The 25,829-nt window shown below is 39.7% G+C and overlaps 5 protein-coding genes across 6 annotated transcripts; 4 read left to right on the forward strand and 1 right to left on the reverse strand.

Moving 5' to 3' along the window:
• The first annotated feature begins 9,813 nt into the window (after positions 1 to 9,813).
• Positions 9,814 to 11,424, forward strand: LOC108601128 (CG9498). The gene is made up of 3 exons (XM_017989056.2): positions 9,814 to 10,264; positions 10,326 to 10,494; positions 10,557 to 11,424. Exons 1-3 carry the CDS (start codon positions 9,870 to 9,872, stop codon positions 11,286 to 11,288), a joined length of 1,296 nt encoding a protein of 431 aa, XP_017844545.1. The 5' UTR covers positions 9,814 to 9,869; the 3' UTR covers positions 11,289 to 11,424.
• A 530-nt stretch (positions 11,425 to 11,954) lies between these two features.
• LOC108603861 lies at positions 11,955 to 13,362 on the forward strand. Its single transcript, XM_033293332.1, has 3 exons — positions 11,955 to 12,346; positions 12,410 to 12,578; positions 12,631 to 13,362. Exons 1-3 carry the CDS (start codon positions 11,979 to 11,981, stop codon positions 13,360 to 13,362), a joined length of 1,269 nt encoding a protein of 422 aa, XP_033149223.1. The 5' UTR covers positions 11,955 to 11,978.
• A 591-nt stretch (positions 13,363 to 13,953) lies between these two features.
• LOC108601682 lies at positions 13,954 to 15,514 on the forward strand. The gene is made up of 3 exons (XM_017989595.1): positions 13,954 to 14,312; positions 14,363 to 14,837; positions 14,889 to 15,514. Exons 1-3 carry the CDS (start codon positions 13,954 to 13,956, stop codon positions 15,300 to 15,302), a joined length of 1,248 nt encoding a protein of 415 aa, XP_017845084.1. The 3' UTR covers positions 15,303 to 15,514.
• A 927-nt stretch (positions 15,515 to 16,441) lies between these two features.
• LOC108600264 lies at positions 16,442 to 17,892 on the forward strand. The gene is made up of 3 exons (XM_017987717.2): positions 16,442 to 16,831; positions 16,889 to 17,057; positions 17,113 to 17,892. The coding sequence occupies exons 1-3, from the start codon at positions 16,455 to 16,457 to the stop codon at positions 17,833 to 17,835; spliced, it is 1,269 nt and encodes a 422-aa protein (XP_017843206.1). The 5' UTR covers positions 16,442 to 16,454; the 3' UTR covers positions 17,836 to 17,892.
• A 219-nt stretch (positions 17,893 to 18,111) lies between these two features.
• LOC108607554 (NADPH--cytochrome P450 reductase) lies at positions 18,112 to 25,404 on the reverse strand. Of its 2 annotated transcripts, none has more exons than XM_017998445.2 (6): positions 25,183 to 25,404; positions 21,535 to 21,727; positions 21,132 to 21,474; positions 20,059 to 20,183; positions 18,743 to 19,996; positions 18,112 to 18,680 (listed from the first exon to the last, which is right to left on the reverse strand). In XM_017998445.2, the coding sequence occupies exons 2-6, from the start codon at positions 21,711 to 21,713 to the stop codon at positions 18,536 to 18,538; spliced, it is 2,046 nt and encodes a 681-aa protein (XP_017853934.1). In that variant the 5' UTR covers positions 21,714 to 21,727; positions 25,183 to 25,404; the 3' UTR covers positions 18,112 to 18,535. The 2 variants fall into 2 exon arrangements, with proteins under 2 accessions (XP_017853934.1, XP_017853935.1); XM_017998446.2 differs by lacking the exon at positions 25,183 to 25,404 and adding an exon at positions 21,881 to 21,956.
• Between the last annotated feature and the right edge of the window lie 425 nt (positions 25,405 to 25,829).

The raw sequence follows: 25,829 nt of genomic DNA on the forward strand, positions 1-25,829 counted from the left end.
CTATCAATTTTGTCGGACATTTGTTTAGACATTTGTATGCTCTTGGCCAAGTGCAAGCTGCAGTTGCAACTTGGCTTGGCCCTCAGACATTTGCGTCGCTTCATGTCACTTCAGTGTGTTGGTTGCTGCCACTGGCAGTGGCAGTGGCAATGGCAGTTGGTTTGGCATGCGTCTGGGCTTGGAATCTCTGATTTAATGGTGTGGAAAATTAGAAAACGTTTGCAGCAGCGCCCTCTCGACCAAAGGCGTAATCGTCTGGCAGCTGTCAAGCCAAGTTGGCCTCCATTTCCAGGCGCTGGGATCGCAGTTCAGCGCAAAGAGTCGTAAATATTTGGCATTGGAGCAATTCTTGGTTGGCTGCCAAATTGGCGAGCTAAGCATTGGGGCAAGGCCAGGTGTGTTCACTGAAAATCGCATCTAATGACTTCATAAATTAAAGCCCAAAGAGCTACCCCCTCCCCCTCCCACACCCCCTCTTCCATTATGTATGCACACACAAATGAAGTTGGCGGCTTTTGTATGCAGCTGCCGCCGTGTGCATTTTTAATGAAGTTTGGCGTTGTGGCTTTGTGCCACGCCCACTTCCTTTAGCTGGTCGACATTTGCGCAAAGGCTCAAGTTGCTCTCAAGTCTTTGCAGCTGCGTTTAACTAATAAATGTGTCTGCCGGCTCAGAGTCTACAAAGTGCTTTTAATTAGTTGTGTTTGCCTTTTTGCAACAACAAAAAGAATTGAAAACTGTGCGTGTAATACGGAACTTATTTGTTGCTGCCACTGCTGCTGCTGCTGATGCCTTCCGCACTTTGTGGCAGCAACTTGGAGTGTTAATTTTATTGAAACTTGTGCGCGGTTATCCTTCGCCAAGTGCTCCACAAATTAAATGAGCTTAAGCTGCTCCGCCATGCTATGAAAGGTTTTTGCTAACTGACGAGTCAATTGAAGTTATCAAAAACAAGTTAACTGCGCTTTGGCTTATAATGCAGCTAGAAAGAGCTTTAAATTTGTATGCAAGCCTCAAGAGTCGAAGCTGCAAATGATCTTACACTTAAATTAATTAGCTGCAGGTTAAGCGAAAGAATTAAAGTTATTCTGAGCGATTTTCAAAAGATGCCGCACTAATAATAAATTGAATTTACTTGATTTACTCAGTTTAAAATAAAGCGAAATAGTTCACCCTTTGAAGAGATTTCTTTACTTTAAATTATATGCATAATACTCTTTTTATAAACCCATTAAATTAATTGCATTTTTAAATATATAAACTAAATTTGCTTTATATGCCTAATGCAGCTTATTCAAATTTTTTTATTGTAGCTAAACATATTTAAAAAGTTTATCTATTAATCAGCATCAACTTTGTGCATTAAACAAACTAAGCCATGAACAATGTCAGCTAATTTATCACAACTTTGCATATGGCTACATCATTTTGCATAATGTCAAAATGATTTTTACTTTTTTAGCCAATTTGCCAGCTGAATGCGCAGTGCGCAATTTTATTACGAAATTTATCCAAATATATAAATTCAATTACTTTAAGCATGTTTTTGTTTGTATATTTGTTTAGAGACAGTAAATGAAAAATGTACAGCGGCTTATTTTTAATAAGCTGTAAAGTTGTAAGTCTTTGATTCTAGGAAACTCAGATGCAGCTTTATCAATTTATTTATAGTTAAAGCAACTTCGAATGCATTTTTAATAAACTATATGAAAGTTTTGTGAAAATAGGTTACAAACTATTTAGAAATTCAGTTTAATATATTATTTAACATATTGTAAATATACTTTAAATATTTCAATTGATATTAAATATTAAATTGGACAAGCGCACGCATTAATTCCAATTCAATTAAATGTATAAGAATTGTAAATGTACTTAACTTATAATTTGAACAATTTGTAAGTAAGTTGTGTATTTATTTATAAAATGCATAAAGCTCTGTGAAATTGCTTTGAAATCGTTTTAGTCAGAGCGCAGCAAGTGAAGCAAAGTGACGACAAATAAATGTGAAGAGCAACTGCCAAGTCCAATCTACTTGCCACACCTCCCCCCCACCCCACTCCCTATTGCTGGTTGGCCACACAGCATTAACGCCCACGCCTTTGTGCGTGCGAAGCCGCATGTGTAAAATGTGTCATAAGCATTTGTTGGATGTGCTGCGATGCATGCCAAAAATTGCTCAAAAACTCACACAAACTCAACCCGAAGCAGTCAGCAGCAGGTGAAAGGTGAAAGGGCATATTGTAGCCTAGTAACTGTCAAGCCAAAGTCAAAACCATAAGTCAAACCACAACACAAGGCTCAAGTGTAAGTGTAGTAAGTGCGTGTGTGTGTGTGTGCGTGTGTGTGTGTGTTGCTGGTTTTTGCGGCTGTCAAGCCACAGAGCCGAGAATATGCTATAAAACCTTAGTGCCTGCCATTTCAATCAGGGCAAACAACTTTAAGCCGCCTTGAAGTATGCTAGACATTTTGCTATTTTTTTGCTGCTGTTACATTAGGCGCTCGCTCTAATTTATGCAAAACAAGCAGAGCAAATGACATGGCCTAATGCTTGGCTGCCTTTGATCTCGCACAAAAGTAAAAACAAAATAGACAACACTTAGCCAAGAGGGTGTCTGCTCTAGTCCGGGGATTAGCTCGGGCTAGACGCTCGCCACGTTAAAGTCTCGTTTATTTACAAGTTTTGCTTTGATTTGGCGACAGTTTTTTTCGTTTATTTGTAAGCCTCCCGTATCGAGATGCAATCAACAACGAACGCTCGCTGCCCCCCTCATAGCGGAAACGGAAATCGCAAGCAGCAGACGGAAGTGTTTGCCTATTTGTTTGTGTGTGTAGTGTGTTCGCATTCCATTTCGACTGCTCATCCTTGGCGCATTTAAAGTCATTTTGCTAACCAGATTTGCGGCAATCGCATGCGTTGCGTCTGGTTAATTATAACTCACGCTCCGGCCACCCCCTCCCCTCCACTCCCAGCTGCTGCTCTCTATTTGACATGCAACGCCCAAGTGCTCACACCTAATTAGTTAAGCTGGCATGTGTGAAGCGGAATGTCAACCCTGTCGTCGCTTATCGTCAGTGCCAAAAATCTACATCAGCGATATGTTGCAAAATTTACGACAATCTGCCAAAGGGGGCGAGGGCGACAGAGCGCCAGAGCTATGCATAAGCAAATTAGCTCAATGCGGTACAGAGGCGCAACAGCAACGGGGTATATTGGTTCATAATACACATAGATTAATAATAAATTCAAACTAAATAGTTTGGAAACTAGACAGTGGCCGACTTAATTTTAAAATGTCTATGACATTCTTTGTGTAACTTACATTTTTTCAAATTGATTTAAAGCTTGTGAATGTCAGCAATATAGTGTACATTTTTTATTTGACAAATACTAATTAAAAAGAATTATAAATAAATGAAGAGAAGAGCACAAAATATGCTTTGACTTTTGACTATAAAGTAATACAATTTTAAATTAAAAATAATGTAAGGATTATACAATTTTATTGTAGTTTGTAAGCAGCATAAATTTCTTGAATATTAATTACACACTTAATAACACTTAACAGCATTTTCAATTTGTGAGAGAATTCCATAATACAAAATGATTTTTGTAGTTTGTTGCATAAATTTCTATACTACACATTTAATAATTTGTTATGCCTTGTGTAACGCCCCCTTGAGCGCCGCCACTGCACTGTTTGCTACTTTATTGGTAACTCTATTCAAATGCCCATGTTTACCTAATGAATGCCCCGAGCAAATCCACGGGTAATGTGAGCTTTTTAATGAAGCGCAATAACCCCTCTAAGCAGTCGCGCTCTCTCTCTCGCACGCTCGCTCGCTCTCACTCTCAATCTGGCAACATGCAATAGTAAGTACGCAGAGCCCATTGACAGGCCTTTGGAGAGGCAAACAATGCGCTGATTTATGACACTTTGAAATGCAAAAAGCAAATCGCATGTTAATTACATTTTTGCTTCCCGTTTCACACACACGCACGTGGGGCTGGGGCTAATACACAAAAGCGCCGCAAGCTGGCTGCATGCAACGGCATGTTGCATCAACAAGGCTACGGCTACGGCAGCGACAACTGGACAGCATATAGGGTTGCACATTAATATTGGCTTGTCAAAACTGTTGCCCATAAGAAACTAGAAACTGTTGGCTACAGCAGCAGCAGCAGCAGTGGCACCTACACCAACTTGCCACAAAAACCACATGCAATATACTCGCAAGCAGAGGCAGAGATGGAGCCAAAGCTAAAGGCAAAGGCGAAGCCAAACTGAAATGCAATACCAGCAGGCATTCAACTGGTGTTTCAGTTTCCATTAAGTCAATGCCACAAAGAGCAACCACCCCAAACTCACGCTCACACACACACACACACACACGCATACAGTTGCAACCTGCTTGTGTCTCGAGCTTAGGAAGCAAGCGTCATGACATTTGCCGCCAAAGAAGCAACAGCGCCCCACGAAAAATTTCCCAAAACAAATGCCAAACTGAGAGAGAGAGAGAGAGAGCGCAGACTGGAAAGCTGCTGCCCCTTTGGCTGTGACGTCATTTGGTGAATTTTCTTAAACTACCCCTGCGCATGTTTAATCGCACTAAGGGTTGCTGCTTGCCCACGCTTTGTGCCTTTGTACCTTGACTTAATTGCCGACTGACATTTATTGCCGTCCAGCGTGTCATTCGAGTCGAGCAGCATCTCTGGCTCTCGATCCCGGCTCAGTCCACTTGCCAGTGTCAACTCAACACATATATCAACGACAGCTAATACGGCGCAACGAGTCGCGTGTTGGTGCCGTAATCTGTTCCCATAACTTGCAACAAAGATTGAAGTGCAGCTTGGCAGAAACAACAAACAAACAAACAATGAACTTCAATTGCTTGACGATTTACAAAATTAAAAGTTAAAGCTTCAAACTTTTGATTCAAAAGAAATTAAGAGCAATATTCAAAGAATATTTTGGGTAAAGCATATGCCATTGAATTTTTGCCGCGACTAATATAAAGTAAAATAATAAAAAACATTCTTTAGGGCTTATGTTTTATTTTAGATAAGCTGACTGATTCAGATATAAATTATTTCAAAAGCTTAACATTCTCAATCATTTTAGAGAAAGTTTTATAAATAATAAATAATTTTTGTAATTTTTTCTCTGCATCCGACTGTCCATTAAATAAATAATAAATAAATAAATAAACTATAAGTAAAAACTACGATTGGCTTAATTACTTCATTTTATTTTGTATTTAAACTCATAAATGAGCCGCTCAAATTTCGCAAGAAAATGTTTTAAGCACATCGCATTATATTATCATAAAAAAAACTTTATTTTAATAGTCACAGATGTTATGTAGAATTAGAATATAGCATAAAGAGCTTAGCAACTCAAGCTGTTTGAACTATGCATCGAAATTTATATTGACAGCGAATTGTTAACATTTTTATGTTTACTTAATTCACGGGCTATTATCATATCGAAACGAGTGGCAACTAGACAGCTGACAATTAGAGCTGAGCCACTTGGAATAATAACATATGGCGCAGCATTAGCTATTTGCATAACAAGCATTTTATAAAATTGAATATAAAATACAAGCAATGTGTTTGAGTAACTAAAAAAAAAAAGAATTACTTTGTTGTTTAAGCCCTAAACTTAGGCTAGGGCGCTAAAGAGCCGTAGCAACATTTATTTGTGTGCATGTGTGTGTGTGTGTGTGGTTTAAATATAATGCGTTGCCTGGGATTAAAGCCAAACACGCGACCAGGCAAAACATATGCCAATAAAACAAGTGGAGAGCAGCAGGTTTGGGGGCACGGATCAGCGACAGTAGCACGCAAATGGCAACAGTAAAAATAAACTGATAAGCGAATGGGCTGAAAAAACAATGCAAGAGAGTGTGAGAGAGAATGAGAGAGTAGCGAATTATGCAAGGCAAAAATATGTTGCGAGCGACGACAGCGACAAACAAATAAACAACGCAGCCCAACCAAACAAACGAACAAACAAACAAATGGACAAATAAACTGACGCTCTTTTGCTGAGTATGGGACAGCTGACAAATGAATGCGAGACGACAGCAGAGTGAGAGTGCGAGAGTGTGAGAGAGAGAGCGCAAATTTCTGGGAAATCAATTATTCATGCGCTTGGCCACGCAGCTAAAAAGTATGCAAAGCATGCGGACTAACCATTGCCAGTCGCCGCCTAACGGTATGCAACAGTTTTCGCCACTGCCCAAACAGACAAACGAAATGCCCAAAAGCCCCACCCCATCCACTCTCCCATCACCATCAGTGGTAACCTCTGCATTTGTTTGTGTTTGATTTGCGCCAACTGTGATTAAAGAGCAGCCAACAGACCGCCCCCAGCCTCACCTTACCTCCCTGCACTGCATGCCGCACAACCTGCAAATGAAGTTTAATTTAACAGTGGCACCACCCCCCCACCCACAAACAACACGCAAGATTTTCCTTATGCATTGATTGTGACTGACGAAAGTTGTACACACTTGTATTGAATTGTAAGTTGGAAAGTATGTTTTGAATATTACAATAAAATCTTTATACCAATTGAACTTATTTTTACCTATTTTGATTCATATCCAAGCTAATAATAGTTACATTTAAAATGTTTGTTTTTCTATTCACAATATTTAAGCTAGAACATAATCGTTTTTAATTAATTATTTTAATGCCGATACGACTAAAATATATTTTTGTTAATTCACTTCTAAAAATAATTATAATCAATAACTTTACTTTTGAATGATAACTTGTTGACCTTTTAGGTCTAAAAAATTAGTACTATGCAAATAAATTCTAAATTTAATCTCGTTTACTCAATCAATCTATATATTTGTCAATGTATAGAAATTAATCATAATGATTAAACAGAGAACAATTAATCTATTACTAATCATCCCATAGCTTAGTACTCATGAATAATTATATTTCAAAACATGTAAGTATGAATAAAGTTTTGAGTAAATGAAGAGAAAGTTCATAATTATAAACTTATTTAGCATAAATTGTAATAAATTTCATTCACAAATTGATAAGCTGGTATATTAGCAAAATAAATAATAATAATGCTTAACCAATATTTATTACGACTAAAGTTCTATTAAAACTATTACCTACTCGCTTTGATTTACTATAGTTGAAGCTTAGCTCTGCGCTTTATAAGTTGCATATGCCCCATTTGGCGGCAGCTGGCAGTTGTTGTTGTTCGACTGGAGGGTACTAATTAAATTTGTCCACCGGCGACGGCTACTTTGATGCACCCACGCAGATAGCAGATAGGAGAGAGTCCTAGACTGTGTAGCTGAAGCTTCAGCTGCTTAGGCATAGTGCGCTTCGCTTTCTTTGGCGCTTGGCAGGCTTTCAGGCGTAAAGTGTTTGATTATGGTCATTTATTCAGTTCGGTGTTCAGCTCGTGGATGTGGCATGCAATTGGTTTGTTGCTGAGTCTAGGCGAGTGGGGAGTGGGGGCAGCAGCAGCATTATCTTTTGTCCTTGTCGCATGTGGGACTGGGACGGGGGGCGGATTGGTTGCTATGGATTTTCGGGTTTTTGGGAAAAGCATCATGTTTGTGTCTGAGCGTGCGATTAAAATCGCATACATCAGCGCTGTTCAAAGGCGGGGCGGAGTCAGTCAGTCTGTTGTGTGGTTTGACTGCCAAAGGGGTGGGGATGAGAGTAGTGGGGTTGGGTGGCCAGACAAGCGTAGTCCTGGTCACTAATTTGTGTGCAATCGCGCATTTAAACAACGTTGTTTATTAATGCATTTCGTTTAACGTGTGTAATGCAAAATTTAAGCTGCATTTTTCGCCAGCGGCCACTGAGTGAGCGAGCGAGCGAGCAAAAAAAAAAATAAAGTCGAGAGAGCAACTGCTTTTGGTCGAATCTCGGATGAAAAAAACTAAAGCGGAAAGAAAAACTAACACGCGAGTTAATTAAGCCGTCATGAACTGCAAAAGCACGTGACATGCACAGCTCTCAATGCATGCATGTGTGCGTGTGCTCATATGTGTGTGTGTGTGTGTGTGTTTTTGCCCTTTGGCAACTCAAAGGCAAAGCGCCAAACATGGCAAACATAGCGGGCACGAGTTTTCATATCCTTGACTATAACGTAGTATAAAAAGCAACTGGTGATGCGTATCAGAAGGCGAAGCTAGAAAAAATAACTCCCCATTCATACACACACACACTATCCCTTTTATGTCTCTCTATCTCTCTCTTTATTTTTTATCAAAGCCAGCACAAGTGCGTTTAGTTCAACTCCAAGAGCATCTAGATAGCAAAACTAGCCAAGTGAATAGTTAAATGGTGTCAACACTTAAACATTAAAAGCTTATGAAAATAATATTTTTTTAGCAGCAACAAGTTTTAAATAATTTATAAAAATATTTATTAAATTGTGCTGGCAATAAAATAATCTTTTAGCAAACTTCAACACCTTTAAAATAACCTTTTATTTTTAAGCATTATTTTTATTCCCCACGTTTGCAATTAGGCATAAAGTACATTTAATTTTCAATTTAAAATGCACTCCGAAAATAATTGTAAATAAATATCCTAGCTTACCCTGCTTTTAGCATATATCACAACCAATAAGTGCACTGCCAGCCAAGTACTTTGCTAAATGTCCTTATGGGTACATTATCAGCTCTAAAGGAAATTGATAAGTTATTTCCTTAATAGCAACAACAAATCCTGGTTTCAAACCAATATTGTGCAGCTTAGCAAGATTTAAACTTGCTAACACTGCTAAGTGTCTTTGCTAAATATTCTTATTGAAACTGCGAGAACAGAAAACTATTTTTATGCTTCAGCGATTATTAAAATATCTGTATTAAAAACAATCAACAAGCATTCATTACAATGACAGTAATAATACATATAAGTGAGTTGCATATTAATTATACGTTCTACTCTAGAAATTGTTGCCAGGTCTGCCAGACAAACAATTCCACACAATCTAAATAAATAATATATACATACATATTTGTTAAGTACTCGCTCATTATCATGGTCAATCTTATCTGTAGCGTAAAATTGTCTGCGTGCATATCTTCAAAAAACTAATATTATCATATCAAAATGAATTTTTAATTAGACAGGCACGTGTAGCTACAAAAAAATCGTGTAGAGAATACAGTTAAGATGAAATGTATGTGTGTTCTCTCATGTGTATATATTGACCTAATGACAAACGGTGCCTCAGCAAATTTATAAGTATGTAGTTTATCAAGAGACAATGACTATGCCAGAAATATTGCTATACGTATACTTAAATCGGTAGAGATACTAATAAACCGGACTGTGACGCCACTACGCGTGTCTATGATTAAGCTACTTGTTGATTATTTAAAAACAAAACAAAACAGTGAGAATGGAAATGTCCCACAGTATTTAAAATGATGCTATAATTAAAGTGAAAATTATATGTTTAATTTATTCTGAGCATTCTTGCCAAGTAAAAATGTTTCTAGAGTAAAAAGAAATTTAAGAACCACTGTCGCTAACAGTGTAAAATATATTATAGTAATTTTGGTGTTAATTAATATAAATGCTCTAATTCTAAAATATTTTTAAATAATATTAGTAACATATAGTAGTTTTCGTTAACTCTCAGCCCACTGTGCGCTGTGATGTCACAGACACTAGCCAAGTGAGAGATTGAAAATTGTCGTAAAAAATGAGCAGAGCGAAAAGCAAACAAACTGAAACTGAAACTGAAACTGAAACTAGCTAATATATAAGACCAAGCTCATCAGTTTACAAAAAACAGTCGTCAACGTACAGCAAACATCGATAGTTCAAGCTTTTCCGTCGTGTCTACAAACCAAAATAGTTAATGATAACACGAGTGCCTACAATGGTGGCGATAAGGAATGAACAGCAGATTTCAGTGCCCGAGTATATGAACGAGCAGTTCTTTGTGGATACATTGGAGGAGGGTCTGCGGGAAACCAAAGTGAAGCTCTATGAAATTAACTACGAATGGGGCAGCAATCCGGGAGATAACTACTGTTCCGCCATATATCGCGTGCAGCTGAGCTTTGCGCGTTGGATAAATGGCAAGGAGAGCAGCCAGAAAGAGCAAACATCGATTATAGTCAAGACCATACCGATAGCAAAGGAAACACAGTTCTTGGAGGATGTGAGCGTGTTCATCAAGGAGAAGCAAACGTACACAGATGTGCTGCCGCGCCTGGAGATACTGACCGAGGGCGATAAGTTTGGTGCCAAGTGAGTTCGCATGCAAAAAGAATATTGAAGTGCAATGCTAATGGTCTAAATTTAATGACAGATACTTTCACGCTATAAAGACGCCCGTGCAGACAATAGTCTTTGGAGATTTGAAGCTGCAAGGCTTTCGCACAGCTTCACGCGAGGCAGGACTGGACTGGGAGCATGCCTCAATGATATTGCAGCAGCTGGGCAAGTTTCATGCCACTTCCATGGTGCTGGCTAAGAAGGTATCAGCTGCTAAACTATTTGCTATATAAACAGCTAACTGATTAATACTTTCCTGCATTAGGAGCCCAGCATTGTGCAACAATATCACAGCGGCATGCTGAGCGAGGCGACTTTGCTGCAGAGCGATGGCTTCAGCAACATGTTCAAAGGCTTTCTCAAGGGTCTCATCCAGGCTACAGCCAGATGGCCTGGCTATGCGCACATCTCGCAGCACTTGCAGCGCTACATGGACAACTTTCAGTCCGTTTGCATGGCTGCAGCTCAGCGCAAGTCCAATGATCGCTATATTGTGTTGAATCACGGCGACATGTGGACCAACAACTTTATGTATGCCTATGAAAATAAAGCGCAGCCTGAGACGCCCACACGCGCCATCTTTGTGGACTTTCAGCTTTGCTTCTACGGCAGTCCAGGCTGTGATCTGAACTTCTTTCTGAACACCAGCGTTAAGCTGGAATTGCTGCAAACGCGTCGTGCTGAGCTCATCAAGGTTTACTACAAAGCCTTTAGTGAAGCGCTGGCGTATGCGCGATATGAATCGATACCCAGCTATGAGGATTTGCTTTGGGAGCTGCGCAGTCGTGAGATCTATGGACTGTTCGCTCTGTTTGGCTTTCTGCCCGTGGTGACCATGCCCAAGGAGCTCTCGGACGACAGCAGCATCGAGTCGCTCAACGATGAAGCGTTTATGCAAAAGAAACTCGATGCCGTCTATTCACAAAAGTTTCTCAACGATTATCACAAATGGGCGCTTAAACGCGCCGATGAATTGGGCGTATTCAGTGATTACTAACTGAACTTGACGACAGCAATTTCAATGTTACTAGTGCGCTGATAAGCCTCAAACTTGTAGATAAATATTAATTAATTTTATTGTTAAAGATTTATAGATACAAAGATTTGCAAGCATAACTGAGACACTTTATGGTTGTGATAATAAAAACTTTTACCACCAGCATATAAACCCGCTATCTTATATCACACACGTATAGTCAAGTTAGTGGCTATATTTATGCATGTGTCATAAGCCTTAACGTCTAGCTGTTAATCAGCTAAATAACCATGACTAGATGATTTCGAGTTTGTTTTGTAAACAGTTTAAAGGTTGATGTCTTTAGTTGTTTTAGATCTCAATAAGTTGTTTGAACAAAACAAAATTCCTAAAGAGACGCTAGTTGATCAAGATATAAATAAATTACAGAAAATATGAATATATAAGTAATAGCAGTTTCCAAATGTTTAGCAAACAAAATTAAATTCCATGCGTGGTTTTTATAGCCCTCAAATTCGTTGAGAAAATGTTTAGATAGGGCTTGCTTTAAGTAAGATAAACTTTTGGGGGCTTATTACTCCAGACAGAATTATAATTAGTGAGAATATCATAAATAGTAAGCAGAGCAAAAGTGAGATAATATATAAGACTAAGCTCATCAGACTAAGCTCAAACAGTCGTCAATGTACACCCAAAACAGTTCCTCCTACAATGGTGACGATAAGAAATGAACAGAATATTTCAGTGCCAAAGTATTTGGACGAACAATTCTTTGTGGATGCATTGGAGGAGGGATTGCGTGAAACGAAATTAACGCTTTATGAAATCAACTTCGAATGGGGCAGCAATCCGGGTGATAATTACTGCTCTGCTATATATCGCGTGCAGCTGAGCTATGCGCGTTGGATCAATAGCGAGGAGAGCAGCGGCAAAGATAATATATCGCTTATAGTCAAGACGATATCAAGTGATAAACAGTTCTTGGAGGATGTCAGAGTATTCATCAAGGAGAGGCAAACGTACACAGATGTGCTGCCACGACTGGAGATACTGACAAATGGCGATAGATTTGGTGCCAAGTGAGTGCGCTTAGCAAATAATACATAAGAGTAAATAATGTTGACTTGAATTTGTTTTGACAGATACTTTCACCCTATAAAGACGCCCGTGCAGACAATAGTCTTTGGAGATTTGAAGCTGCAAGGCTTTCGCACAGCTTCACGCGAGGCAGGACTGGACTGGGAGCATGCCTCGCTGATACTCCAGCAATTGGGCAAATTTCATGCCACGTCCATGGTGCTGGCCAAAAAGGTAAAGCTTTAACTATATGCGTTATGTAAACAGCTAATTCATTTATGGCCAGGAGCCCAGCATTGTGGATCAATATCACAGCGGCTTGTTAAGCGAGGCTACGTTGCTGCAGAGCGATGGCTTCAGCAACATGTTCAAAGGTTTCCTCAAGGGTCTTATCCAAGCTACAGCTAGATGGCCTGGCTATGAGCACATCTCCCAGCACTTGCAGCGTTACATGGATAACTTTCAAATGATTTCCTTAGCTGCTGCTCAGCGCAGAGCCAATGATCGCTACATAGTGCTCAATCATGGAGACATGTGGATCAACAACTTTATGTATGCCTATGAAAATAAAGCGCAGCCTGAGACGCCCACAGGCGCCATCTTTGTGGACTTTCAGCTTTGCTTCTATGGCAGTCCTGGCTGTGATCTCAACTTCTTTCTCAACAATTGCGTTAAACTGGAATTGCTGCAAAAGCGTCGCACGGACATCATCAAGGCTTACTACAAAGCCTTTAGTGAAGCGCTGGCGTATGCGCGATATGAATCCATACCCAGCTATGAGGATTTGCTTTGGGAGCTGCGCAGTCGCGAGATCTATGGACTGTTTGCTCTGTTTGGCTTTCTGCCCATAGTTACGATGCCCAAGCAGCTGGCCGAGGACAACAGCATGGAGTCGCTCAACGATGAAACATTTATGCAAAAGAAACTTGATGCCATATTTAAACAAAAGTTTCTCAATGATTATTACAAATGGTGTCTGAAACGCGCTGATGAAGTGGGCATATTCAATGATTACTAATTTGTATAGCACAAAATGTTCAAGACAATTTTACGACTATGTTCTAAAATCGTGATGAGCTCAAACTAGTAGATAAATATTAATTAAACAATTAATTAATAAAAAAAAGTTAAGCCTACTACATTTGCTTTTGTGGTAGGGTTTGACATAAGCGTTGAGGGTTCATTACCCCGTAGAGATCTAGACTTAATCTAAGACCGAGTTCAATTAAAGTGAACTTGGTTAGACCTGCGCAATAAATTTTTAATTGATTGTTGTATTTTTAGCAAACTGTCGGCGGATTTGATGTAAGCAAAGCAATAAAAGGTTTGTAGGCAAATACACTTTAAGAGCCTGAAAATAAAACAAATATAAAAATGAAACTCCAGCAATGTTTTATGTTGAAAACTAACTTTGCTTTGTAAATATTAAATAAGCACGTATATAAATTTATTTATAGAGAGCAACCAGCCAAACTGCTGCAACTGCATTTCGATTAAGACAATCAAGCTGCAAGTCAAATCAAACATTTTCCATTAAGTTCAATTAAGCAGCTGGCTCTGCTTTTGCTATATAAGCCGCAGAATCATGCGGCTTAACCGATTCAGTAGAATGTCGGACACGCTGCCCTTGTATCTAACGCCGCAGTTCTTCAGACGCTGCCTGGAGCACGGACTGCAGCAACAGGAGCTCAAGGTGCGTGATGTGCAGCTGACGAATCTAACGCGTGGTGGCGAGAACTACTGCAGCAACATATATAGAGCGCATGTGAAGTATCAGACAGCAGAGGAGGAGGAGCTCATAGAAACATCCTTGATTGTCAAGAGCATGCCGGAGGAGAAGCAGGCGATACTAGCACGACTGCAAATCTACAACAAGGAGACTTTATTCTATTTGCATATCAAGCCAAAGCTGGAGGCGCTCATGTGGCATGCCACAACAGCGACTGAGAGTTGGCAGCTGGGCGCCAGGTAAGCCAAAGGCAAAAGTCAAAATACTTGACAAATTCACATCTTTTCAGACACTACTACTCCACGACGCAGCCAGAGCAGACCATAATCTTTGAGGATCTGTGCCACTTGGGCTATCAGCTGAAGTGTCGCCAGCTGGGCTTGGATGCAGCACATGCGACGCTGGTGATGCGCAAGCTGGCGCAATATCATGCGCTCACCATGCTGATGGCTGAGCACGAGCCACAGCATATAATAGATCGCTATCCCTTTGGCTTGCTGCACATGGACGCCATTAAATCGCAGCCCTTTAAGCTGCTCTTCGGCACTCAGCTGCTGAAGCTGACAGCGCTGATAAGCGATAGTGAAGAGTTTGCTGGCATTACGCGCAAGCTCTATCGCTATCATGAGCACTTCACGGAGCGTGTGCTCAAGGCGGTTTATCCGCTGCGTGGTGCCTACAATGTGTTGAATCATGGCGATCTGTGGGTGAACAATATATTCTTTAAGTACGACAAGCAGTACAAGCTGCAGCAAGTTAAGTTTGTAAGTATGGCAATTATTTAATTAATTAATCTAACACTTCGCTTTGCTTAGATTGACTTTCAGCTTTGCTTCTACGGCAGTCTGGGCTTTGACATAAACTATTTTCTCAACACTAGCTTGGAGCTTGAGGTGCTGCGCACACAGCGTCAGCATTTGATTGATGTCTACTATGAATCGCTTATTGGCTGCCTGCAGCAGCTGCCTTGGCATAAACCTTTGCCCAGCCATGCCGATATCTTAGCTGAAGTACAAGCTAGAGAAGCTTATGGATTCTTTGTTGCCTTTGGCTTCTTTCCGCTGATGAGCATGATTGGCATTGACTCGGAGGACAACTCGTTGAAAAACTTTCATGATGAGCAATTTGCACGTCAAAAGGTGCAGCTGATGTTTGAGGGCAATTCTCGCACGCTAGAGAGTCTCAAGTTTTCGCTCAAGCGCTTGGATGACTTGCATATATTTGATTGAAGTGCAATGCATTGTTTCAAATTGCATGCCTTGTTTCATAAATAAAATAGCTATGTATATGTAAATTGACAGCATTTCGATTGTGAAACAAAGCAAATATATAATTTTGCCCTTAACTACAGTAGAGACAATAAAGAGCATTCTTCGCTTTAAACTTACATAAGCTGCAGCGTATTATAGATTAGAATAAAACATAAGTTCTTTATATTAGATAATAAACTTAAGCAACTTACCCCATGCGCAGTAACAAGCAAAGACTGTAAATAAAAGAGCAGAATAAATTTAAACTAATATACTTTAATAGTTAGGCAAGCAAAGTTTTTAAGTACACAGCACGTTTGCGCTGCAGAGGAATATAAAATTTTTAAAACTGAACGCGAGGTGCGTTGGAAATCGTTAAATTAGCTACATAACAAATTTTTGGGTCTAGCTTTAATAGTTTCTGAGATTCTGCTGCTTATACAGACGTAAAAATGTTTAATGAGCTCTGCTTATCTTGCTGATCAAGAATATATAAGATTGTGACATACACATGCACAGCCTTAAACTACCCTTTGGCATTCTTCATAAAAATATCAAAGTGTATGCAAGACACTCTCACTTGTCAAACATTATATAAAATGAATAATTGCCTAATAATGACAGCGAATTAAAATGGAAAAAAAATATATGCAAATTAAAATAGATTTTAATTAATGACAATATAATTTGTGCAACAATAATAAATATATAGAAATGAGCACACTTCTCGAATCCACTTAAAAGTCAGCTCAGTCTCTGGAGATCGCGTTGGCATGCGTGTCAAGCACACACCTCTTTAGAAGAAAAGCGACTGAATAACATCCTATAGAAGCGAATAAATATCACATAACTAGAGGGTCAGAACGAACAACAAATTAACAGGTTGTCACTTGAAATAATACAAAATGTAAAATTGAGGAAATTAAAGCAACAAGTAACCTCCTACGATTAAAGCTCGCTCGCAAGTTGCGTGCTAGACTCTCGCGCTGCCAGAAATAAATACACTTAATCTTCTTTATATATGTAATTAATTAAGTTAAATAAACAATAAACAATGCCGGCTTTGTATGCTGACTATAAAAAGCCCAGCAGCGCATCAACGCCGCTCAAAACGCTTCACGAGTTGACGCGATGTGCAGCATTGTTTATGAACAGGATGTGCTGGAGGCGCCACCCGCGCATCTGGATGTGGCATTCTTCACCGAAGTATTGGAAACGGCGCTGCGTACAGCACGCATCAAGCTGCTGGGCATACAGCTGAGCATGGGCAGCAGCAGTGGGGAAAACTATTGCAGCAAAATCTATAGAGTGCGCATGAGCTATACGGAGAATAAGGATAGTCAAAAGAATATTAAGCAATTGGCATTGATAGTGAAGAGCATACCACGCGTAGACTCAATAGAGTTCATAGAGGATTTGCAAGTGTATTTGAAGGAGAAGGTTGTCTACTATGAAGTGCTGCCACGCCTGGAGCTGCTCATGCAATGCAAGCGACGCTTTGGACCCAAGTGCGTCTTAAACGAAATTTGATGTGGACTTGTGTTGACTATTTCTGATATTTACAGACTTTATGAATGTCTTAAGCAGCCAGAGAGCACGCTGGTGTTTGAGGACTTGGGCCAGCTGGGCTATATTATGGCTTCAAGAGAGCAAGGACTAGATGAAGCTCATTGTCATCTGGTCATGGAGCGGCTGGCGGAATTTCATGCTGCCTCCATGGTGCTAGCTAAGCTGGTTAGTATTCCAATCACCAAGCAACTCAATTTCAATTCACTAATCTTCTGTCTAGGATCCTCACTTAATTGAAGCCTTTGGCGATGGCATGCTCTCACCACAAGGTCTGGCTAGGGACGATGGCTTGATACTGCGCTTCTTTAGCGGCAATGGTCAACAATTGCATACGCTAGTCAGTGGCTGGGCAGGCTTTGAGCGCATTGCGCAGAAAATTAAGAAACACATGGATGAGCATCGCAAGCAGCTTATACGCGCTCAAGCTCCGCTGGACAATGAAATCAAAGTGTTGAACCATGGTGATCTCTGGGTAAACAATATACTCTTCAAATACAATGCGGCGCAGCAGCTGCAGGACGCCATCTTTATAGATTTCCAGCTGAGTGTTTGGGGTAGTCCTGGCATAGATCTTAACTACTTCTTCTACACCAGCCTCAGTTTGGATGTGCTCAAGCACAAGCGTCCAGCGTTGCTAAAGACTTACCATAATCGTCTGACAGAAACGCTGTTTAACCTGGATATGGGCGTGGCAGTGCCAACTTATGAGCAGGTGCTCAAGGATGTGCAACGTCGCGAGAGCTATGGCTTCTTTGCCAGCTATGCTATCTTTCCGCTGGTCAGCCAGGACAAGTCGCAAACAGGTGACAACGACTTGAAGAACTTTTCAGATGCAGAATTCGCCAAGAAGAAGAGTGAACAGCAATTTGCTTCCCCGCGCCTGGCAGAAACTTTACGTTACACTTTGCCGCACTTTGAGCGCGCAGGTGTTTTAGATTGTTAAACACTTACTGTAAATATAAGTTTATGTTTTATTTATATATCACTTTTATAAATTATATTTATAATTTAAAAATATGGAACCTAAAAAAATAAACACAAAATTAAAAGATTACTTGTCGTTTGACGCGGTCAGATGCAGTATTGCCTTCGGCAGTGTTGCCAGATCAAGCGGTTTTACTCATTTGAAGTACTCTACTCACTTTGCATGGCGCGCAATTTGAAAATGAGAACACTTGTTAGCCTTCTTTTAAAAATTATTTATTTTATATTTTGTTAAAAAAAATTGCACAAATTCTTAAATCACCAAAGACAAAATACACACGTGACAAATGCAGCGTAAAAACATTTCAATTAAAATTTCATAGTACATACAAAACTACTTAGTTACAAAAATTATAGTTAAATTGTTCTCGCTCAACAAAAGGCAACATCAATCAATATATAATTTATATATATAATCAAACAATTAACGCTAGAATTAGTTATACTTATAAGCTGTTTGTTGAACCGCAGCTGAAGTTCCCAAACCGTTTGTTTATATCATTAATTTATATAGCTTAATTAACTAAAACGACTTTACGCTTAGATAGTTGTGTGGCTTCTAGTTTCTTCTCATTGCTGTGCTATTTGCTTTTTTTATGCCGTGACTTGACTCATGCAAAGGCAGAGAGTGTGTGAGTGTGTTTATGAGAGTGGAATGATTAGCTCCAGACATCGGCAGAGTAACGCTTTTGGGCCTCCATTTTCTTCAGATACTGCACGGCATCTGCTTCGCTCATGTTGCCCTTGGTGGACAGTATTTTGGTTAGAATATTTCTAACATCTACTGCCATGTTCTTGGCATCACTGCAATAAGTTAAAAAATAAATAAATAAATGTGTTGGCTTTAAGGAATTTCGAAAACTTACCCGCAAATGTAAAAGTGTCCCTTGTTTTCGCCAATGATATTCCAAATAAGATCTGCATCCTGCTCCAGCATGTGCTGCACATAAATCTTCTTCTCCTGGTCACGGGAGAAGGCGGTCTTAAGCGTAAGCGTGCCCTTCTTGGCCCATTCCTCCAGCTCGGACTCGTAGATATAGTCCTCGCTGCGTTTGCGGCAGCCAAAGTAGAGCACAGACTCGCCCACAGTTTTGCCCTCATCGCGCAAATGCTGACGCTCCTGTATGAAGCCACGGAAAGGCGCCAGACCAGTGCCTGGGCCGACCATAATAATGGGCGTCTCTGGTTTTGTAGGCAGTCGGAATTGCGATTTGCGTATAAACACAGGCACTTTGACCTCCTCGGCGCCCTGCTGCGGCTGTTTGTGCTTGAGATATGTGGTGGCAACGCCCTTGTTGACACGTCCCGTGGGCGTCTTGTACTCCACCAGCACAGCGGTCACATGCACATCAGTGGGATGCAGCTTGGCCGACGATGAGATGGAATAGTAACGTGGCTGCAAACGCGGCAGCAACTCACAAACATGATCCAGCGGCGGCCTGCATGACTTGATGTCCTCTAATATGTGCACAACATTGCGGCAAGCATCCTGAATCCAGCTCTGGTACTTCTCCTTGCCCTCAGGCGTCAGCGAGGCCATGCTGCGCAGCAACTCCTTGTCCTTCTCATCTGTGCAGTATTCCGCCAGCTCCTTGAGTATATGCGTGCGTGGTATAGCCGTAATCTCCAGATAATGCGTCAAAGCAGTGCGATAGGTTGTGGGGCATGGGAACGGATGCTTCTTGCTGCTATCCGTATCGGTGTTAATCAGCGAGAACACCGTATCCAGCTCAGCATTGCATAATTGTCCGAGTTTCTCGACTAGCGTCTTGTCGTTAATGGGATACATGGCCACATGGTCACCAGCATCATAGCGCATCTTGGAGCCTTCAATATTCAACTCAATGTGCATGCAGGAACGACCGCCGCCCTTGTGCAGCTCACGATTGACACGTATGGGCGCCAAGAACGGATTCTTGGCATCAAACGGTGGTCGCTGATTTTGCATGGAATGCAGACGTGCAATTTCTCCCGTGTAAATTCGATCTGGTTGCACATCAGGCTGCTCCAGCAGACGATATTGACGTATGAGCACTTCCTCGCCGCCGCCCTCAATGCCAAAGTGATCACAGACAGCTGGCCAGAAGCGGTCCTTCCATGTAATAAAGTCATCCTCAATGCTGCAAAGCAAATGCTTCAATAAAAGCTGTCCATAAAGCTTTACTATACTCCTTATACATACTTGGCATCATCATCACCCAGACCCAGCTCGAATACGCGATTAGCACCCAGTTCCTCCAGACGCTTGTCCACATAGATGGCCACCTTGTTGTAGTGCTCGTACGTTTTGTTGCCCAGGCCAAAGACCTAAAAAGAAATTAAATTAATAAAATATATTCAAATTATTCATTAGAGTTATTACCGCATGTCGGGCCTGTCTATCTACGCGTTTTGTTACATTATTATTATATAAATTGTTTAATAGCCAAAGCAAAGTACGCCTTAGATGGCGCCGTCGCGTGCCAAGGTTAACAGCGACGCTAGCGCCGCTGACAGCGAACGTGTTTAACATTGCCGCCTCTTTATATTAAATTACGCAGCAGCATCCACATAATATTCATTCAGCAAAACGTAAATTAATATAATTAAGTCATAGCAATTTGCAATGAAACACAACAAAATTGCGCAACAGTTGTTTGATTGATACACGCGTTGTGATAACAGCTGTTGCATTGTTGCCAGACAGTTAGATAATGGCGCTGCCAGACAGCTAAAATGTTAGCTAACAGTGCGCTTATCGAAAACTGCAGATTGTGACGTCACAAGCAGCTGGCAAACTGTTACAGTTTGCTAAGAAATTTTAAAATTAACAATACGCGATAAAAGCATGAAAAAAATGTATAAAAAATTTATTTGTAGCTGCGCTTGCCTCGGTCTAGCCCTGTCATATTAATTTGCTAATCTCTATTTCCAGCATGTAAATCTGTAATTGCTTTCAATGCTTGAATAATCATATTGTTTTTACGAATTTACTTCCTCATACTTAATCAAGCTGCCTATTTGTCATGCATAAGCTATCAAATGCTGTTTGAAGCGTATCTCTAATGTTTGCCAAATACTCAACATAACAAATAAATAAAAATGTTTTGTCTTATCTATTTGGCTAGTGCTGTTGACTGATATGGAACCCCCAACTGCCCAATTCGAAGGTCGTCGTAGTAGAGTAATATGCATGTAATCGACGCCTAAGATAAGCACGTTGCCGCCGCCTTATCAGTCAGGCAAAAAATAGAATTGTTAGCAATGTGCACTTACCGCATAATTAAGACCCGTTAAATCTACATCGCCATTGGTAATCCATTCGTAAAATTCCATAGCATTGTCTGTGGGATCACCCTCACCATAGGTGGCCAGGCAAAAGACAGCCAGTGAATTTTCAATGTCCTTTAACTGCAAGAGTTCTTCCATATCGCATTCCTCGGGATCGGCTACCATGCCCTTAAGACGATAACGTATGCCCTCCTTGGCCAAACGACCAGCGAACTCCTCGCCCGTGCCAGTCTGAGAGCCATAGAAGACAACCAGGCTGCGACCCGAGGCCTTGAGCTTCTTGATAAACGAATTATCCGTTGCTGCTGTGGTGCAGACTGTTGTGGGTCTAGAAGTTCCAAATAGACATTTAGTTTATTATAGCATATTAAAAATAGTTGTTGCTTACTGTATGGAATAGCTGCGCACTGGTTCCTCCTCCTTCTTGCGGCTGCGTAGAAAGTAGAAAGCTGCACCGCCTATAAGCACCGCCAGCAGCGCTATATCGAGCAAACCTAAGAACGGTTCATCTCCACTGACAGCTGCAGCTCCAGCTGCTCCATCCATTGGTGGCTGCTCACTGGCCATAGTTTAAAGTCAAACTAAGCAAACAGAAAATCAAAAAGTTGCGTGTTAGTTAAGAATTTTTGCATACACATTTTACAGACACAATAAAAAATAGGGGGCAAAACGATAACACATAGGGGTTGGATTGTCTATAAAAATTAGCATTTGTCGCACTTTGAAATACGCACTTAATGTATGCCACGTAAGCCACAAGCCACAAAATCGGCTAGAGAACAATTCAAAACGAACGAACGAACGAACCCGAACCAGAGAACACATGCACACAATTTCCAAGACTAGACTATTTTCGTATGCGTCTCTGTCTGTTGGAGACACCGGCAAAGCTTTGCACGCTTCCGCACTTGTTCTAACGGTAAACCAAAGCTAACGATCGCTTAACCTGCGCACTCGTTTAATCTATCACGCGCTCTCGCTTTTACTCTCACTCGCTCTCGCAGTTTTTCTCATTCAAGCAACGACTGACTCTCTCTCTCTCTCTCTCTGTTATTTTGTGCTTGACATTGACCTCGTATTAACAGTTATTTTTACCTTGCAATAATTATTAACTAGACTTTCTGTATATATTTATTTTTGCACTTGCTATGAGCTATCAGTCTTAACGACCTAACAGCGTGCTGTTAACTAAATGCTACGGCCTGTGGCGTTCATAGTTTTATGCATTGCCGCTTATCACATTGAAAAAAAGCTACAATATTTTTTTTAAGATAATGCCGCGAGTACGTTTGAAATGATGAAAGTATTGATTAGCTTTTTGCAATAAATAATGAAATGCACCGGAGTTTTTTATATCCTAATTATAAATACTAGCAAACAAAATTAGTTGATTTGAACAAAGCCCATTTGCATTTTTTAGTTTAGTAAATTTCACTTTAAGATTCTTGAATTAATATTTTATCATTATTTTGTGAATAAACTTTATATTTGTCTTTAGAAATTCAAAAATTTACGATAGATCTGTGATTCTAAGTCACACGCGGTGTATGCTTAATCCCCTTCCTATACACAGTGGCACGTTCACGTTCTACGTTTTATTGTCAAGTAGACAACCTCAGAGCGTAAACTGTATGTACAATTGTACATATATATTTTGTTCTCTAATTAGAATAGCTTTTAGATATAACTACGTCTACTAGTTTGCGAGCTGTCCCATTATGACTACACAACGTCACAAAAGTATTCTAATTTTATTTAATTTAAATAACATTCTTGATTTAAAGCTGCATAAATTGTTGTAATGAACTTTTGACTTTGAACTTTCAACTCTGCACAGAAAAGAAATTCAATTGAACATTTAGTTTATGTTTATCTTATATATATATTCGTTTAATTTCTACTACACTTAGCTAAGATTAACTAATCATCGCAAACACGCTAGCGTTGCACCTTGAATTGTAAACAGGTTTGTATTTTTTTTTTTTGCAAATCTAATGCCTAATGTGTCTTCAATTACGTGCGCATGTATCTATCGGTGAAAATGTTTTGTGTGCAATATTTAGTTCTTGTTGCTTTGTGGTCAAGCAAATGGCAAAAAAATAAATATTAAACATGTGCCAACAACGCGTATGCAAATTATTCGACGCTGTTGCGAGTGTGTCGCTAGGTATTAAAAAAGGTGCTATATGGTCGATCAATGGGAACTCAAGTAACCACAGCAAGTATGACAAGTTGTAGCATTGAAAAAAGTCTGTTTAATTTTTTTTGTAGGTCACAATTGGCTGGGCTGGTGTGACGCCATCGGTTTTTAATAGACTATAGCTATATATTGGCTTTAATTATACAGAAAGTTTTACAGGAAACGTTCAGCATGTGCATAAAGTAAATAGCTTTCAAATTTATATTTTTATTTTTAGCATTTTCTTTAAATGCAATAAAAAGAAAACTTTTCTCCTTTTTTATTTTAACAAAACATTCACTAATATGCCTCATCATTGTTACGCTAGGTTTGTCTATCTCTTGACGACCGGCCTCAATAATAATAACAATAACAGAATAACAAAGCAAAACAAAGCTTGTTCTAATCTAAATAAACAAATGCAAACTTAAGCATGACTGTTTAAAGCGAGTAGACTCGCAATTTGTATCTCTAGACTGCCAGATCAACGCTCCAAGTTATATACTACTACACCTACTACTGCTATACTAACTAATCACACACACACACAGGCACATACATATATACAAAAAAATACCGCATCAGCATGAATAGGCATTAAAAAGTGTTCGCGCTCTTGATATCACTGCGAATATATTGTTGCTATTTTATTTTAAAAATGTTTGGTTGTAAATGGTTTGATGAAAAACAGCACGTAGGCTTATAATTTTAATAATATAATTTGCGTTTTTGCAAAAGGTCAACTGAAAGCAAAATAACGCCTCTCGCAAAGTAAGTAAAAATATTTCCTCTAATTCTACAAGGCTTAGTGCGATATTAAACTGGAAAGCGTATTTGCACGTCGGCAATCTATAATTAAGATTATTTGGTTCAATGTCAAATTAAGCAGTCAAATGTTTTGTTTATTTATTCGCTTCTATGTATAAGATTTTTGGTCAATAACACAAGCCGTGCAAAGTTTAAGCTTCAAATGCGTAAACTAGCACGCGCAAAAAATAAAAAATATTCCCAATTTACAATTTACAGCAAACAGTTTTTCCACATGCACACGTGCATTCAAAAATAAATAGATTAATCAACGTCTGACAACAAGGCCTTCCAAGATTAGCAAAGTTATTCAATAAAACATAGCTCAGCGGTACGATTTGATAACAAAAACGAACTGAGAGCAACAACAGCTGACTAAGGCTGAAAGCTGGCCAAATAACGGGTTTTCATTGAAAGTCAAACGCTCAGACAAAGCTTGCATCACTTTTAAATTGTGCAATTTGTGTTTTCTCTTTACTCGTGTGCCTGTCTGTGTGTGTGTCTGTCTGTCTACATATTTTTTCTTGGGTGTGCCACAGTTACTTCGCATTTAATATGGAATAAAAAAATTTATTGAATTAAATTGCACATGCAAAACGAAATCGCTGATAACGCGTGCTTAGCTAAATAGGGACAAGTAGGAGCAAAAGAGATAGACTGCTTAAAAGTCAAATGAAAGTGCAAGCGAGACATAGCATGTAACCTCAAATTTTAACAAGTAGCAGCAACAACCTGCCTAATATAATCATATACAGTGCACACTCGTTGGAATGAACCGTCGGCAGCTTGAAAGCATAAACACGCTAGTAACTATTGAGCTCAATTCATTCATCTGAGCGTGCACTGTACATATGTTTGTACATACATATGTACTGGAAGCAACAGGTAATGAACTTTACTCCTCTGTCCGGTAGCATTTATTGGTCTCGCTCGCACATACTACGTGTCTATGTATTGATCTCTTATTGTTGCTGTAACCTTGACCATCAAATGTAGTATACAAAAAACCGATCAAAGATAATAAATTGTGTATACATGCTTGCGACTTACACTGTATGCGTTTTTTTTTTATCTCGAGCAATAATGACGCACTAGATGAAACGTTTGTGCATGCGCTTTACACAGTCTTTCTTTTTTTTTATTGTTGTATTGGCTTTCCTGTTTTACGTACACACGTTTTGCGTTGAATTAAATTAAATAATTAACTTGACGAGTGCAACGGCAAACGAGAACAATAAGGCGCACGTTTACCGAGACCGTTCACTGTTGCTGCTTGTTGTTAAGTTAATTGACAAATAATTTTGTAATGTTTATAGCGGCGCATAGTTATTCAGCCTAGGGTTACCGTATCACTCTAAATCTAACACATATTATCCACAATGAAAAACAAAATCGTTGGAGGAGTGTGGCAGCCAAAGTAAAATAAGTGTGAACGAGATGCACATAATGCAACAAGTTGGCGTGTATTATCTACAATTCTGTTGTGGGAGTAGTGCGACAGCTATGCGAGCAGTGCAGCTGCAATGGGTGTGAGTGAAAGATTCGATGCTCAAACCGAACAGCTGATCAAAGAGGGCTGCCATATTTCATGTGGAGGCTTGTCGATATGCACACAGTCGCCAGCCGCCACGCTTTTCATTTGTATCGGTATTTTTCTGTTCAGAAGTCACAGTTGTGACTCTCTTTTATTTATTATT

This window comes from Drosophila busckii, chromosome 2L (assembly GCF_011750605.1).
Source record: "Drosophila busckii strain San Diego stock center, stock number 13000-0081.31 chromosome 2L, ASM1175060v1, whole genome shotgun sequence".
NCBI classification, from domain to species: Eukaryota; Metazoa; Arthropoda; class Insecta; order Diptera; family Drosophilidae; genus Drosophila; species Drosophila busckii.